General features: G+C 40.8%; 1 protein-coding gene across 1 annotated transcript; it reads right to left on the reverse strand.

Annotated features, from left to right (window-relative positions):
* Positions 1 to 4,031: 4,031 nt before the first annotated feature.
* On the reverse strand, positions 4,032 to 10,191 carry LOC124118415 (procathepsin L-like). The gene is made up of 8 exons (XM_046480520.2): positions 10,053 to 10,191; positions 9,503 to 9,633; positions 7,089 to 7,194; positions 6,649 to 6,798; positions 5,836 to 5,959; positions 5,446 to 5,546; positions 4,806 to 5,077; positions 4,032 to 4,295 (listed from the first exon to the last, which is right to left on the reverse strand). The coding sequence occupies exons 2-8, from the start codon at positions 9,631 to 9,633 to the stop codon at positions 4,196 to 4,198; spliced, it is 984 nt and encodes a 327-aa protein (XP_046336476.2). The 5' UTR covers positions 10,053 to 10,191; the 3' UTR covers positions 4,032 to 4,195.
* Between the last annotated feature and the right edge of the window lie 6,584 nt (positions 10,192 to 16,775).

A 16,775-nucleotide genomic window follows, 5' to 3' on the forward strand; every position in this document is an offset into this window, starting at 1 on the left:
ACATTACACATATCGATTACATCCAAGTAAACATTGTCCATAGTTTTCTAAATGAGGTCAATATTCCCGTTATCCTGAGGTAGCATTATAAATAAGTGACAACTACCGCCAATGAACAGAAAACACGAGGGTTTTGAAGCTGCATATTTCCTGTGGATATTGATACATTGGATGGGCATCGGGACAACTGACCCACGGAAAACCGTTCTTCATCGCTTGAAAAATCAATATTAATAATTAATATATGTAGTGTAGATGTTCCTGTTTCAAACTGTTCGAGTTATTTGTTGAGAAAATCAATTAATAAACTTTAGGGTCATGTTTTAATTAAATGCATACATTGAGAGCAATACATTCACATGTATTTATTGCAAATACATTTGAAAAAAAGGAAGTAGAACATGGATTTCTTGATTCAAAACAAACTAAACTAATATCTATCCTATCACAATTCATGTAAGATATTGTGTATCCTCTCCATCAAAACTCATGTAACTTGTATCCATCCTATCAAAATTCATCTAACGTGTGCACTGATAAAAAACCATGGGGACACATGGAACAAGTCAAAATAGAGAATATATATATATATATCAGATATTATTTCACTGGTTTCATAATTTGAGATTAGGATCTCATTAGGGTTTGTGACCTTGGTTGGTGCTTGGGAATACCAAAAATAACACTTATTATTAGAGAAAATTAGTTGTGAATATTTGTTAATACCATGTAAATAGGATGTCTTTGGGATTTTAAATTAATATTTTTCAGTGGAAAGTCAAATAATCATTTTATGCATTCTATGTCAAAGACGACCACACTTGGTTAGAATCCGTGGTTATCTGTGACCAGTTCAAACTGCTGCCAATTTAGTGAACTTTGTCAAATTGTAAATAAAACTGTAATGTCAATTATTTATATATTAAATGTTGTTAAAAGTCAATGTGGGGAACTATATTATGAAGACTGTATTATGTTGTGAGTGAGTGAGTGAGTTTGGTTTTACGCCGCTTTTAGCAATATTCCAGCAATATCACGGCGGGGGACACCAGAAATGGGCTTCACACATTGTACCCATGTCAGGAATCGAACCCGGGTCTTCGGCGTAACGAGCGAACGCTTTAACCACTAGGCTACCCGACCTCCCCTATTATGTTGTGACGTCAACATGGTTGTTAAAACCTTAACGTTTATAAAACTTTACTTTATTTGTCATATTGTCCTCACTGATGAGATGATGAACACGTTGACCATTCATATTCAATTTTCCGTTTCCTTTTTGTGATGAGAGGTGCTTGCAGGCTGCACAAGTAGCAACATAATTTACTGAATACCCTGTTTCTGAAAATGCAGTCTTCATCTATTCAGTCTCACTTTGTGATGTGAGTAAGTTGCAAATTGCAAACATAACAACAAACTTTACAGTGTTTGTCATTTGGTCACACAACAATACTGTTTGCCATTCATGGCACACCGAACGGGTATTTTGCATCAGAGAACTTCTGGTTGGCACCCGTCACAAACACATGCAAAGCCATGCCAATTGTTCACCTGAAAAAAATACGGGAACATATGGAACAAGTCAAAATAGAGAATAGCATCGGATATTATTTCACTGGTTTCAAAATGTCCCTCACATGTCTACCATGAAACATTTTGAAAGCGTTATTGAGAACTTGAATGTTATAACCCTGATCACATTTCAAGAAAGAATCCTGTGACGATCTTTGAAATCTCCACGGAAAGAGCATGCTCGAATGTGCCTCAAAAGTGCTGTATATCATGTGTATCCATCCTATCACAACTCTAGTAACATCATGTGCATCCATCCTATCACAACTCTAGTAACATCATGTGCATCCATCCTATCGAAACCCATTTTTCATCTTATGCATCCATCATATCAAAATTCATGTAACGTGTGCAACCATCCTGTCACAACTCATATAACATCATGTGTATCCGTCCTATTAAAACTCATATAACATCATGTGTATCCGTCCTATTAAAACTCATATAACATCATGTGTATCCGTCCTATTAAAACTCATATAACATCATGTGTATCCGTCCTATCAAAATTCATATAACATCATGTGTGTGTCCATCCTGTCAAAATACATGTAACATGTGTATCCATCCGTTACAACTCATATAACACCATATGTATCCATGCCCTCAAAATGCATGTAACATGTATATCCTCTCCTGTCAAGACACCATGGAAAGACATTCGATGTTCTGTTTTAACTCACTTTGGCTTCTTCTGCAAATGTATAGGTGGTTATAAAATTAAAGCTCAGTTTTCTATTTTAATACTGTTCACGACATTGAATGTAAAACGTCAACGACAGTGAATAACCAGTCTCGATTATCTGACGAAACAGATAAAAAGCAAAATAGGGGTGAAACTATATAAATGGATCACTGAAAATCAGTGATGACACCAGGTCTTCGCAAAAGGGTAAGTATGTCCTGCTCTACCTTTAACACCCGCCACACATAACAATCTGCATAAACAGGCAACTAGTTGTTTGTTGTCTAACGTAGCACAATAGTACTCCTGCCATACGACGGTGGCCTGGAAAGAATCCAGTGATAGACCAGACAAACCAGTGACACGATATAGCGTTTACCGATTATGTTTAGGACATAAATAAAACTTCAAAAGTTCAAAGGTTCATGGTGATGACCTGTCATGGATGTAGAGGCGTGACCTACGGTAGTCAAAGCACCTGGGTATCCAGCTGTCCCATATAGTATTACAGTTTATATTCAGAAACAAAGGTACATGGGTATCCGTTTGACAAGAACTGGGTATCCAGTGACAATGATTATTTATGTCCGATACAATTCCCTATCATATGTTCCCGTGTTTTGTTGTTCAGGTGAACAACTTGCTGTTGCGCGTGTTTGTGACAGGTGCCACCGATGGGGCAGGATGCGCTCACATTTTCCCGATGACCTGGTATCATCAGTGGTTAATGGTTGGTCTTGGTTGGTCTGTTGTGTCTGTTTGTTTGTTGTTTAACGCTGCACTCAGCAATATCCCAGCTATATGGCGGCAGTCAGTAAATAATCGAATCTGGACCAGACAAGCTAGTGACTGACATCATGAGCATCGATCCACGCAATTGGGATACGATGACATGCATCAACCAAGTCAGCGAACCTGACCACCCGATCCCGTTAGTAGCCTCTTACGACAAGCGTAGTCGCCTTTTATGGTAAGCATGGGTTGCTGAAGACCTATTCTACCCCGGATATTCACGGGTCCGGTAGTTAATAGTGGTTCATAAACATAGTGGTTCATAGATTGGAATATCGATATAGCCGGAATGGTAGCATATTTTCCCGCGTGTGTTTTTCAGGTGAACAATTGACTTGCCTGTGCATGTGTTTATGATATAGTCGGAATCGTACAATGATGTCTGATGAATGTGGAAAGGGTTTTGTCGCTTTTATAATCATGTATGATGTATGATGTATATTTCAACCAACGTTTTGACACTAAATATGTAGCATATGAATGTGTCTATAAAAGCATATTATATGCAATTATGAATCCTTTAATGATGGTGGAATGAAGAAGGTATGTTATAGGTAATAACTTTTTTTCACAAGATTTGCCTCGTCTGGCCGTCATTGATACTGTTTGTTTTCTATGTTAAAAGAAGGATATGGGGTGCATATTATTGAACCTACGAATGTATGAAGTAAACAATTTCGTCGCAACTATATCCATTAAGAGCAAAATATTCAAAGTTATTATCAAAATAGTATATATTTACATATAAACGTACGCTTTGGGTTTTTTTACGTCACAGGAAACTAGAAAGCACGAGTACGTGTATCCACGAGTGCCCTGAGATGAGATCGAAGTGAGACGGGTATAACTGCCTTGAATTAGTCAATATATATTTGATGTCAGTGATAAGACACGGAATCATGTGCATTCCTGGACCCGTGAATGTTGCTGTACGTTGAACAAGAACTGATAGGAAAATGTGTCAATGATGATCAACATTAAGTTATTAATAAAATATATTTTATTCACATATAAAAGTGCAATCCGTTACTACACATCACGACATCACAGACAGAAAACGGAAACAAGAACACATGTATCCACGACGAGATCTCGCAGTGTCCTGAGATGAGATCTGAGAGAGACCGGGTTTAACGGCCATGTTGTTTAGACTGTTGGGTAGCTGGCCTGGGTGGCGATCCCGCACTGGTTCTCCTTGTTCCTGGACATCATGATGTATCCCTTCATTCCCCAGGTCTCGCCCCAGCTGCAACACAACAATACAGAAATGTGTATAACTCTCTAACGGCATAACAAATACAATCGGAGAAAATGCAAGACGAAAACTATTTGGAATACAGTGTAGGGCTTCAACAAGAACTCCGAAAAACCAGTGATCAAATGATCTCATGTAATCAGTTTAATTGACTCAGCCTCCGTGTTCTAGTGGATTGGGTGTCTGCCCGGAGAGCGGAAGGTCGATGATTCGATCCATGACCGCGTCATACCAAAAGCCTTAAAAAGGTGGTACTTGTTTCTACCCTGCCTGGAGCTCGGATAATAGGCTGGTCGGCTCGGAGCCAGTATATTGTGTCTGAGTGGTAGTCATGTGAAAACAAACATCAAACACCGACATTAGTCCGGACTGGTACACGCAGCCACACACATGTGCATGCACGTCGTAAAATGAGTGTCATAGTCTAGAACACGACGTTAAACCCCATTTCGTTTCACCGCGCCGCCTAGAATTGACTCAAAGTTGCCCTACACCACGCACCTGTTCTTCACCAACCAGTAGTCACTGCCACCCTCAGCACCGTATCCTACTGCAAGGACACCGTGGTCAAGCATCTTGGAGCTGCATTTCTTCTCATCATAAACTCCACTCTTGTACAGCTGGAACGATGGGTGACTGGCGTCGATGGCGACAGCGATGGGGCCCACCTGAGCCACAGCGTGCTGGAGGGACTCCTCTGAGTCTTTCTTAATGTCGACAGCGCCAGTGTCGGTTGCACCAACATCGGCACGCTTGAAGTGGCATTTTCCATTCTGAAAGGAGAACCATGAAATTAGCATTCTTTCTGTACCACAAATATTCAAGAAATTGTCCATGGTTGGATAATATATGCTGAGACACATTGATAGAATTGCAATTTAACAAATGTCATACACATTTAAAAACAGAATTATCAAACCTTTAAAGAGAAAAATTAGAAGTAAATATTACCTAGAAAATGAAAGGTTTGCATGTTAAATAGTATAAAGGTTACAGCTTTCCCTCGGGAAATCGCTATGTCAATATAAGAGGGGTGTTGTGAAAAAGATTATCAATTAATAATCTATTTTAATTCGATTCAATATATAGCTCAATGTCTTCACACTGACATTACATATAATCTGTAGACGATTGTTCTTACCTTTGCTTTGTATGGATAGCTGATCTCAGTATCAATACCCTTGTTGACCTTGATGTACTTGAAGGCCTGGTCCATCAAACCACCTTCACATCCCATGTTGCCTGGAACAGAGAGAGGAGAGGTTGATGTCCGTGTCTACACAGTTTGTACAGTAACTGACTCATATTGATAGCTGACTGGACACAGTAAAAGAAGGTTGATGAACTGCAGAAGCTTCCATGATTGACTTTGATTATCTTTCTTGCTCATTTAGAAGACAAGTAGATATAGGGTAGACCGCAGTAGACAAAGACAGGCTTGGAAGAAACCATCCATTAACTTATATATAGTGAGACTCCGGTCAGGACGTCTGTACCGATTCAAGATAACTCTCCTGATTCGTTTATTCACCTTCTTTCTTGGAACAGTCGACCAAGTTCTGTTCTGACAGAGAAACCAATTTGCCCTCCTTCTTGAAGTGCTGTCCCTCAAGGGAACCAGTGGAGGAGAAAGCCCAGCAGGAACCACATTGTTTCTGGAGTAAGGAATATTACTTTGATGGACAAAAACAAAACAAATCAACAAGACTGTATGGCAAGAGGGATGACTTCAACTTTCGAATTGTCAACTTTCCCTTCATGTAATAGTCCAGCAGCTCCAGCTCTACATTTTAACTTTTGAGGCACATTTGCGCATGCTCTTTCCGTAGAGATTTCAAAAATCGTTACAGGACTCTTACACGAAATTTGTTCGCTTAGCGTTACAACATTCAAGTTCTCAATAAAGCTTTCAAAATTCTTCATAGTAGACATGTAAGGAACATATCCAAATTTTGAAATCAGTAAAATAATATCTGATGCAATTCTCAATTTTGACTTGATCCATAGGTTTTTTTTCAGGTGAATAATTGGCTTGGCTTTGTATGTGTTTGTGGGGCAGCATATGCTTACCTTTTCGCGATCACCTGATATCATCACAAAGGGAAAGTGATTCATAAACACATGCTTATGATATAGCCGGAACCGTACAATGGACATAGAAATGGTTTTATCGCTTTTATATTTGATCAGTAACATTTACATGGATGCATGCGGAAAAGAAGCTGCCACAATCCAGATTAATTTTTCAATTGGGTTTTCGTTTTCCTTGTCATTATCCATGACACATCATAACCTCATAGGAGTACTATATTTGTCTCAGGTATGTTTTATTGGCAGCACCAACCTGGTTCTTGACGGGGGTGACGTATCCCTTGGTTCTCCAGTCGACTTGTGTGGGGAGGTCGCCGACAGAGTCGTTGCTGTACACTTGAGAGCATGGTGTTTTCATTTCCATGCGGTAGCCGTTCATCATGGCAATAAACTCTTTGTGTGACTGGGAAGGACATCAAGAGAGCGCATTCCGGTTTTAAATGAACTAATTTATGTCGACAATCATATCTTGAAAGATTATTTCCAAATATACCCTGACAACAAACTAGTTACTTCTACGGAGATGTCTTACGCTGTTTTGAAACTGTATTAACGGTCTGTCTACAAAATACATCACACTCTACAGATGGTGTATTACAAATCAACAAAATTATCATCGCCCTCATACTCTATTCTGACATCCCAACGTAACTAATTTGCCCCCATAACAAATCTCAAACTGATGCTACTCACCATGTCAGCGTATTCATTGACGCCAAGTCTGTAAGAGTGGACTCCCCTGTCGGCCTCCAGGTTGTGTGTTTGGATATAGTCGACATTCGTCTCGAAAATGATGCGCCTACACAAAAGGAAATGGTGATTAATTGTGACGTTTAAAAGAGTATAAATAAGGACGCTTGGAAGAGTTAGTGATGTTGCTGAACAATACTGTGAGAAATCCTGTTGATTTCTTCCTACCCTGCCTTTGTCTACCAACTCTTCACTCATTATCTACTAGGCACATATCTAACCTGGGTCGGCCTGCCCCAAGAATGCCTTCCATATGTCCCTCTACCTAATGTCTGCTTCCCTCTGTCTGTCTCTATCTGCCTTACCTATCTCGCCTTTGTCAGTGTCCCTCTACCTAATGTCTGCTTCCCTCTGTCTGTCTCTATCTGCCTTACCTATCTCGCCTTTGTCAGTGTCTCTCTGCCTAATGTCTGCTTCCCTCTGTCTGTCTCTATCTGCCTTACCCATCTCGCCTTTGTCAGTGTCCCTCTACCTAATGTCTGCTTCCCTCTGTCTGTCTCTGTCTGCCTTACCTATCTCGCCTTTGTCAGTGTCCCTCTACCTAATGTCTGCTTCCCTTTGTCTGTCTCTATCTGCCTTACCTATCTCGCCTTTGTCAGTGTCCCTCTGCCTAATGTCTGCTTCCCTCTGTCTGTCTCTATCTGCCTTACCTATCTCGCCTTTGTCAGTGTCCCTCTACCTAATGTCTGCTTCCCTCTGTCTGTCTCTATCTGCCTTACCTATCTCGCCTTTGTCAGTGTCCCTCTGCCTAATGTCTGCTTCCCTCTGTCTGTCTCTATCTGCCTTACCTGTCTCGCCTTTGTCAGTGTCCCTCTACCTAATGTCTGCTTCCCTCTGTCTGTCTCTATCTGCCTTACCTATCTCGCCTTTGTCAGTGTCCCTCTGCCTAATGTCTGCTTCCCTCTGTCTGTCTCTATCTGCCTTACCTATCTCGCCTTTGTCAATGTCCCTCTACCTAATGTCTGCTTCCCTCTGTCTGTCTCTATCTGCCTTACCTATCTCGCCTTTGTCAGTGTCCCTCTACCTAATGTCTGCTTCCCTCTGTCTGTCTCTATCTGCCTTACCTATCTCGTCTTTGTCAGTGTCCCTCTATCTAATGTCTGCTTCCCTCTGTCTGTCTCTATCTGCCTTACCTATCTCGCCTTTGTCAGTGTCCCTCTACCTAATGTCTGCTTCCCTCTGTCTGTCTCTATCTGCCTTACCTATCTCGCCTTTGTCAGTGTCCCTCTGCCTAATGTCTGCTTCCCTCTGTCTGTCTCTATCTGCCTTACCTATCTCGCCTTTGTCAGTGTCCCTCTACCTAATGTCTGCTTCCCTCTGTCTGTCTGTCTCTGTCTGCCTTACCTATCTCGCCTTTGTCAGTGTCCCTCTACCTAATGTCTGCTTCCCTCTGTCTGTCTCTATCTGCCTTACCTATCTCGCCTTTGTCAGTGTCCCTCTACCTAATGTCTGCTTCCCTCTGTCTGTCTGTCTCTATCTGCCTTACCTATCTCGCCTTTGTCAGTGTCCCTCTACCTAATGTCTGCTTCCCTCTGTCTGTCTCTATCTGCCTTACCTATCTCGCCTTTGTCAGTGTCCCTCTACCTAATGTCTGCTTCCCTCTGTCTGTCTCTATCTGCCTTACCTATCTCGCCTTTGTCAGTGTCCCTCTACCTAATGTCTGCTTCCCTCTGTCTGTCTCTGTCTGCCTTACCTATCTCGCCTTTGTCAGTGTCCCTCTACCTAATGTCTGCTTCCCTCTGTCTGTCTCTATCTGCCTTACCTATCTCGCCTTTGTCAGTGTCCCTCTCCCTAATGTCTGCTTCCCTCTGTCTGTCTCTATCTGCCTTACCTATCTCGCCTTTGTCAGTGTCTCTCTGCCTTGTGTCTATACCCTGTATCTGCCTATCCTATGCATGCCTACCCTGTTGTTTGGCTTGCCCATTTCTGCCTACCCTGTGTCTGAGTTATGTCAGCTTGCTTCTGTCTGTCTCTATCTGTCTTACCTATCTCTCCTTTGTCAGTGTCTCTCTGCCTTGTGTCTATACCCTGTACCTGCCTGTATCTCAATCCCTACCCTGTGTCTGAATTATGTCTGCTTGCTTCTGTATACCCCACCCACTTCTGCCTATTTCTGGCTTGCCCACTTACCCATGTCTGGCTACCCCGTGTCTCCTTGCTCCTGCCTACCTCGTATCCACATACCCTGTGTATGCTATGCCTACCCTGTTCCTTGATTGCCCTTGTCCTGCTACTCTGTGTGTGGTTGCTTTTGCTGACACTGTACCTGCCAATGCTATGGATCCTACCCTTTTCCTGGCTCGCCCATGTCTGTCTACCCTGGGTCTGCTTGCTTAGCCTACCCTATGTATGCCTACCTCTGGATCTCCTCCGTGTCAGTGTACTGCTTATTGTGTGTCTCCCTGAACAGCTTCCACTCCGTGTCCAGATCAATCCGGAAACTCAAGGCCACCCCCAACAACACTACAGCTAACGTCAGGCGGAACATCTGTTCGTGGAGGAAATATATGAATACATCTTTCTCTGCATCCTTGACATATATCAATAAGCAAAGCTACAATAATATTTAGCTGCTCTTCGATGAACAGTGTCACATCTTCTGGAAGATGCCAATTGCATATATGGATACTTAATGTATTTTGTATCCGAACGAAATCAACATCTAACACAAAATGCATGATACAATCAATATATTTTTGTAAACAGCCACAATTCTGCAAAATGGGTTAATTCAATTCCCTGGTGATAAAGCAAATGAGTAAATCGAATCTGCAATTTGGTCCATGAACATCAGTAGAAAACACTTGCTTCACATGATGGTGATTAATGATTGTATAAGTAAACGTTTCATCCTCAGAAACCGTTGAAGGATCACAATTATTGTCAAGTATATGGGTATGTACTTACTGTGGTCAAGTAGGTAAGGTTCCTCACAAAAAGTGGCGAGTGCTGAAGTAACACCAATATTTATATCTGTCGAAGTAAGCTCGTGACCCCCACGTGTTCTTCGAGTTAGTCTCGTTACCCCTGATAAGAGATGACTGATAATAATGAGACGTGGGAAATCTCCATCAAAATAAATACCATATGTTATGGTTCACGACCTTATCAAAGTTTCAATAGTGCTTGTCACTGACAGATTATTGCATACTGGGTAAGGGCCAATGCCAGGTTTAACATAACAAGTTAATGTATTCCTGTGGGTTCTTGCTCATATAAATAAAAGATATATATGTCACTAAGTACAGGTTTCATGAACCGAAATGAAGTGTCAGTGAGTATGACTGAACCCAGCAGTACACGACTTTCTGTTGCCTCTGGTGAAAACTTCAGAAACTGGGCAACAGAGGCATGTTGTAAAACTGATGACGTCAATCGCTGCTCAACAAAGGAACCTTCCACTACTTGTAAGGTACGCGAATCACTATGTTATCAGGAAAATAACCGGGGAAAGAGCCTCCCCAACCCCTTCCCACTTTAATAAAATAACACTGTTGTTTTCTTTAAATTTTGAACCTCAAGGTCACTTTTTTCCTCTTCTTTTTCGGGCGGGGAGAAGGGGCAGTTTCTCCAGGGAGCATATTTTCCGGTGGTAATTGACCGAGGCATTTTCTCCCGGAATCTAACAATATTTCTGGCAATTCTTGGTCAATGCAATGTAAATAAATGAAAGGAACTGTAAGTGACCAGTTTTTCATTCATTCGAGAACATTTATGTTTTACATACTTAAATACGATGGACAGATGGTAGCCTCTTTTCGCAGGCTTTATATGTTTTTTACAATTTTTGTAGGTTTTATTGTGGACTGGTCACCCGTATTCTAGTCCGTTATGTCAGCTGGAGTCCCGCCCGTATACCTACACACGTGCATGCTGCGGTCAGTAGGTTAGATTAGAGGTCATGTCTTACCCATCATGTGGAGACAAGAAGGGCAACCACGTGATGAACGTATTACAGGGCAGGTAGATAACAAAATTGTCAATATGATATGAAGTAATTTCCAGCATTATTACTATAGATAAATAGTCATTTTAATATTGAATTATAATAATAAAACGATGATGATGGTGATGCGGGTCTTAAACGTTTACCACATGGTGCTGACAAACCTGGAAACATAATCTGGGAGAACCGGGATTCGAATCCACAATCATAGGTTTCTGGCGCGCCCAAGGAATGCAACCCTGTACAACGAATTGCACCGCCTTCGACGACTGGGCTAACTGTGCATCCTTCTTTATCAGAGATTTAGCAGCATTTAGATGTCGAAATTGCATACCATACCCGTACATGATATATATGACGTGACCCTTGGGGCGGTCGGGTAGCCTAGTGGTTGAAGCGTTAGCTCGTCACGCCGAAGACCCGGGTTCGATTCCTGACATGCGTACAATGTGTGAAGCCCATTTCTGGTGTCCCCCGCCGTGATATTGCTGAAATATTGCTGAACCATACTCACTCACTATGACGTGACTCCAATAATCATATCTATTCAAAATATAAGTATGTAACATGCCCTCTGTTCATGTAGAGGTCTCCATCGAAAGCTCATTTCAAGCGCTGCTTAATCCCAACATGAAGGTAAGATCATTGTGCCACTTTAAGTCTGACAGGGGTTTTCCAACAGGAAATCCCGCGAAGTATTATATCAGATGAATGTTTTGCTAAATCTCAGATCTTTTTAGATAAACCTGATATCGACAAACTTTTATTTTATTCAGCGATGCTGGTGTTTAGATAAACCTGATATCGACAAACTTTGATTTTATTCAGCGATGCTAGTGTGAGTTCTATACTTGCCAAAGTCTGCTTTTTAATTCTTAATCGTAGAAAACATCTTGTATATGAATAACGTTTTACTATATCATCTTTATAGCATATATGTATGCATTTTATGATAATTTGTCTCTCATAATTCTTTTGAATGGTTCTGTACATTCTATCAATGTCAATTTTTACACAATTGTTTTATGTATGTACAGAAGTGAGACACTAATAAACTATTGTCTGTATCATGTGTGAAAAGCAATTCAATTCTGACTCATTTATGTCACGTGTAACTTTACGTCGTCCATCCTTTGGTAGACGCTCGAGGGCCTTCTTTTATCCCACACTGATATTTGCATGCTTGATAAAGATACACACAACACCCCTGGAGGCCCGTACAATATGTACTACTCAACGTTTTATAGGGATATTCGTAATGTCCAGGGCCGCCTTGCACAAAGCGATCTTAGAGCTACGACTAGTGTAAGCCTATGTTAAAACTAAGATCGCATTGTGCAAGCCCTGGACTCGGTTGTATCAAACCTTCGTTAACTTTCTTTCTTTCTTTCGTTGTTGTTTAACGCCGAACTCAGCAATATTCCAACTATATGACGGTGGTCTGAAGAGTAATCGAGTCTGGACCAGACAATCCAGTAATTGACATCATGAGCATTGATCTACGCAATTGGGATACGATGACATGCATCAACCAAGTCAGAAGACCTATTCTACCCCGGTCTTTCATTAACTCATGGCTACATTAAACCCTAATGATACAATAAATTCTTAATGTAGCATAGTTAGTGTCATCATTATAATCGGTTGTTTCAAATGTATGTTAGCATATCAATATCTGATGATTCCATCATGTAAGAGTTCCCGTTAACCTGTCAAACAATATGTTCGCTGTCATGTTTCTTTTTAATGACACGCTAATGATGCCCCAGAACATTCAATCAGTTCATGACGCGCTAATGACAACACGACGTCATTAAAACGTTAGTACATCTGGATTTAATGATACATTATTGAATGAAGGTTTAATGACACGTTAATGCATCATTATAGTTTGATACAACCGGGTCAAGGTTAGGACTGAATGTGGCTGAGTGCTGAGAGATGTTGACACAGGAATAGTATGCTACGTTGCCAAGAAGCTTCATCAAGTGGGGGCACGGGTGGCCCAGTTGTCTAAGGCGCCGCGATTCGCTGTGCAGAGTTGCGTTCCTTGGGTACGACAGAAACCTATGATTGTGGGTTCGAATCGCGATTATGTTTCTAGGTTTGTCAGTACCATACCCATGCTCGTGGGTTTCACCGAAGTGGTAAACGTCTGAGACCTGCATCACTTCGGGCTTTCCTCCAACATTAAGCTCACACGCCGCAATATAACTGGAAAAATATTAAAAGCGGCGTTGAACCCAACTCACTCACTCACTCACTTTATCAAGTATTTCTTCATGTTTATTAAATTAATAATAAATTCATCTTTCAATACGCTGATGTTCAAAATCTCATTATCGCTATCAATGGTGAATAGTATATTAAAAATAGATTTAAGTCATTTTGACGTTTCATCATTTTTAATGGTTATCTCATCTCATGAACCAGCATCTGCAGAGGACCAGCCAGCTAGGAGACATTAATATTAGGTAGACCTGTGACCCAGCTGACCCTGAATGTATTCACTACATGTTCCAATCGCATCACTGTTTTCCTCGTGTTATATTGGTTCAATTCATCCGGTTGTCATTGCACAGCTTTTGGGGTCGTGCTTTATTTGTTTTAAGTTTGAGAAAGTTGGGATGAGTAATAGTTGGAAAGATATACACAAACTTTTAAAAGAAACTGTATCTGTGTCTCACATATGTATAATGACATGTGCACATAAGAAATACATACAAGATAAAAGGTTTAAAACATTCCTTACTGTACATTATTTCACTAAACATGTCTGTGTTATTTGGGACAATCATAAGAGGGAGCCACGCTCTGTCCGGAACTGGTTTACTTGCTCCAGAGCGTTTACCCTCCTCGTCTGCAGCCGCTAGGAGATGAAGGGCAGGGTACCAATCTAGCTCTATCCGACCTATTTCCCCATACAGCATTTATCTGCAGTGAAAAGTTGACCCATTTCCGTGTTGCAGGCATGTCTGTCGAGAGGGACGGGGAGAGGCCAACAGCATATTGCAAAGCGGGAAACGTTGACCAAGTTTCCGTGTAGCGAGATACTAGCACTTTTGGACAGTGTGAATAATGGACTGTCAGGCTACAGGAGTAAACATTTCAGCATCTGGGAGGTAACTATCATGGAGATGTATGGTTCATGATTTACCACGCACTAACAACGCTGTGGGTTTCAATCTTAACAATAACTGCATGTCACCACTGATCTAGTTTATCAAAAAAAAATATTACAACAATGAAGCTTTTACTTTAAAATATTAATTATGAAAAAATATTGATACCTTTACTACTGTAGATATATCAATGTCAACAGTATCATGCATATCACTAAATGTGTCAACTTAGTACCCCTTGTTCCTAGAAAACAATTCTTCAGCAACCCATGCTTGCCGTAAAAGGCGACTATGCTTGTCGTAAAAGGATCGACTAACGGGATCGGGTGGTCAGGCTCGCTGACTTGGTTGATGCATGTCATCGATCCCAATTGCGTGGATCGATGCTCATGATAACAATCACTTGATTGTCTGGTCCAGACTCGATTATTTACAGACCGCCGTCATATAGCTGGAATATTGCCGAGTGCGGCGTTAAACATCAAACCAACCAACCAATCCTAGAAAACAATAACTAATGTTTCAGGAAGTCTTTGTTGTGAAAACATATTACTGGTTTTGTTTTCATTATATGTTTGTTTTCTACTTTTATAGTACATAAACATTTAAACTGAAATGTGCCATATTCTCATTCCTGCTTCTGAAGGTACCACATGCACATTACAGTTGGTGTTATCTTCTGGGTTACACGTGTGCGCTTTATGACGGTATAGATAGTTGCATCAACAGGTAGGTGTGCTACACAGTGTCTTTGCGCCGTGTTGATCCTCTCGATCTTAGTTATCTTGTTTAGAGATGTTAGATAAATATGTTTATTACTTGCCCGTGAAGAGATCACCCGTTTAATAAACATACAGCTTTATTACAAATTGTGTAATACCAAAACGCGTGCTTATGTACTCTCGGAACACGTTTCACGAACAAATATTGAAAGCTCTCAACATCCCTTGGCGTGTTCAACGACATTGTGTGTGGAGATGATAGATCACTGGGAGGAGCTTATGCACACTCGATGACCCCAGCAACCTTGTTGCTAGGCTGACGTCACATGGCATTGTTTCGCCGATGGATCTTGCAACAAATTCAACAAATTACGTCATCGGGTATTGTGACGTGATTGTAAACTTTGAGGTGCAAGGCCCCGTTCCACAAGGCGATCGTACTCTAGCGCAACGACAGTCGTTAGTCTAGGTTAAATTATGTGAGTTGTGATAGCCTTAGAACTACGATAATTTTGTGGGACGAACGCCTGAATTCTAAAGGTGGACCATTGTATGATATTAAATTCATACGTTTCAACTTTTGACGTGTTTTTAAGTATTATTCTGTTAAACTCAATTGGATTATGCAATGGATCGTGTAGGTGTCAGCCTATTTATACTCAACAGTATAATTCTAAAAACATTATAAATGACAAGAAATAAATAAAATACTAAACTCGCTCTCGTGTAAAACCAATTTTATGAAACTCGTGAATAGTTGTGGTATCTGACTCGCTTTCGCTCGTCAGATACCAGAACTATTCACTCGTTTCATAAAATTGGTATTACACGGGAGCTCGTTTAGTATTCTATATTTATTACTTGCCCGTGAAGAGATCACCCGTTTAATAAACATACAGCTTTATTACACATTGTGTAATACCAAAACGCGTGCTTATGTACTCTCGGAACACGTTTCACGAACAAATATTGAAAGCTCTCAACATCCCTTGGCGTATTCAACGACATTGTGTGTGGAGATGATAGATCACTGGGAGGAGCTTATGCACACTCGATGACCCCAGCAACCTTGTTGCTAGGCTGACGTCTCATGGCATTGTTTCGCCGATGGATCTTGCAACAAAATTCAACAAATTACGTCATCGGGTATTGTGACGTGATTGTAAACTTTGAGGTGCAAGGCCCCATCCACAAGGCGATCGTACTCTAGCGCAACGACAGTCGTTAGTCTAAGTTAAATTATGTGAGTTGTGATAGCCTTAGAACTACGATAATTTTGTGGGACGAACGCCTGAATTCTAAAGGTGGACCATTGTATGATATTAAATTCATACGTTTCAACTTTTGACGTGTTTGAAGTATTATTCTGTTAAACTCAATTGGATTATGCCATGGATCGTGTAGGTGTCAGCCTATTTACACTCAACAGTATAATTCTAAAAACATTATAAATGACAAGTAATAAATAAAATACTAAACTCGCTCTCGTGTAAAACCAATTTTATGAAACTCGTGAATAGTTGTGGTATCTGACTCGCTTTCGCTCGTCAGATACCAGAACTATTCACTCGTTTCATAAAATTGGTATTACACGGGAGCTCGTTTAGTATTCTATATTTATTACTTGCCCGTGGAGAGATCACCCGTTTAATAAACATACAGCTTTATTACACATTGTGTAATACCAAAACGCGTGCTTATGTACTCTCGGAACACGTTTCACGAACAAATATTGAAAGCTCTCAACATCCCTTGGCGTATTCAACGACATTGTGTGTGGAGATGATAGATCACTGGGAGGAGCTTATGCACACTCGATGACCCAAGCAACCTTGTTGCT

This window comes from Haliotis rufescens, unplaced genomic scaffold (genome assembly GCF_023055435.1).
Source record: "Haliotis rufescens isolate VD_foot unplaced genomic scaffold, xgHalRufe1.0.p SCAF_4, whole genome shotgun sequence".
Classification (NCBI taxonomy): domain Eukaryota; kingdom Metazoa; phylum Mollusca; class Gastropoda; order Lepetellida; family Haliotidae; genus Haliotis; species Haliotis rufescens.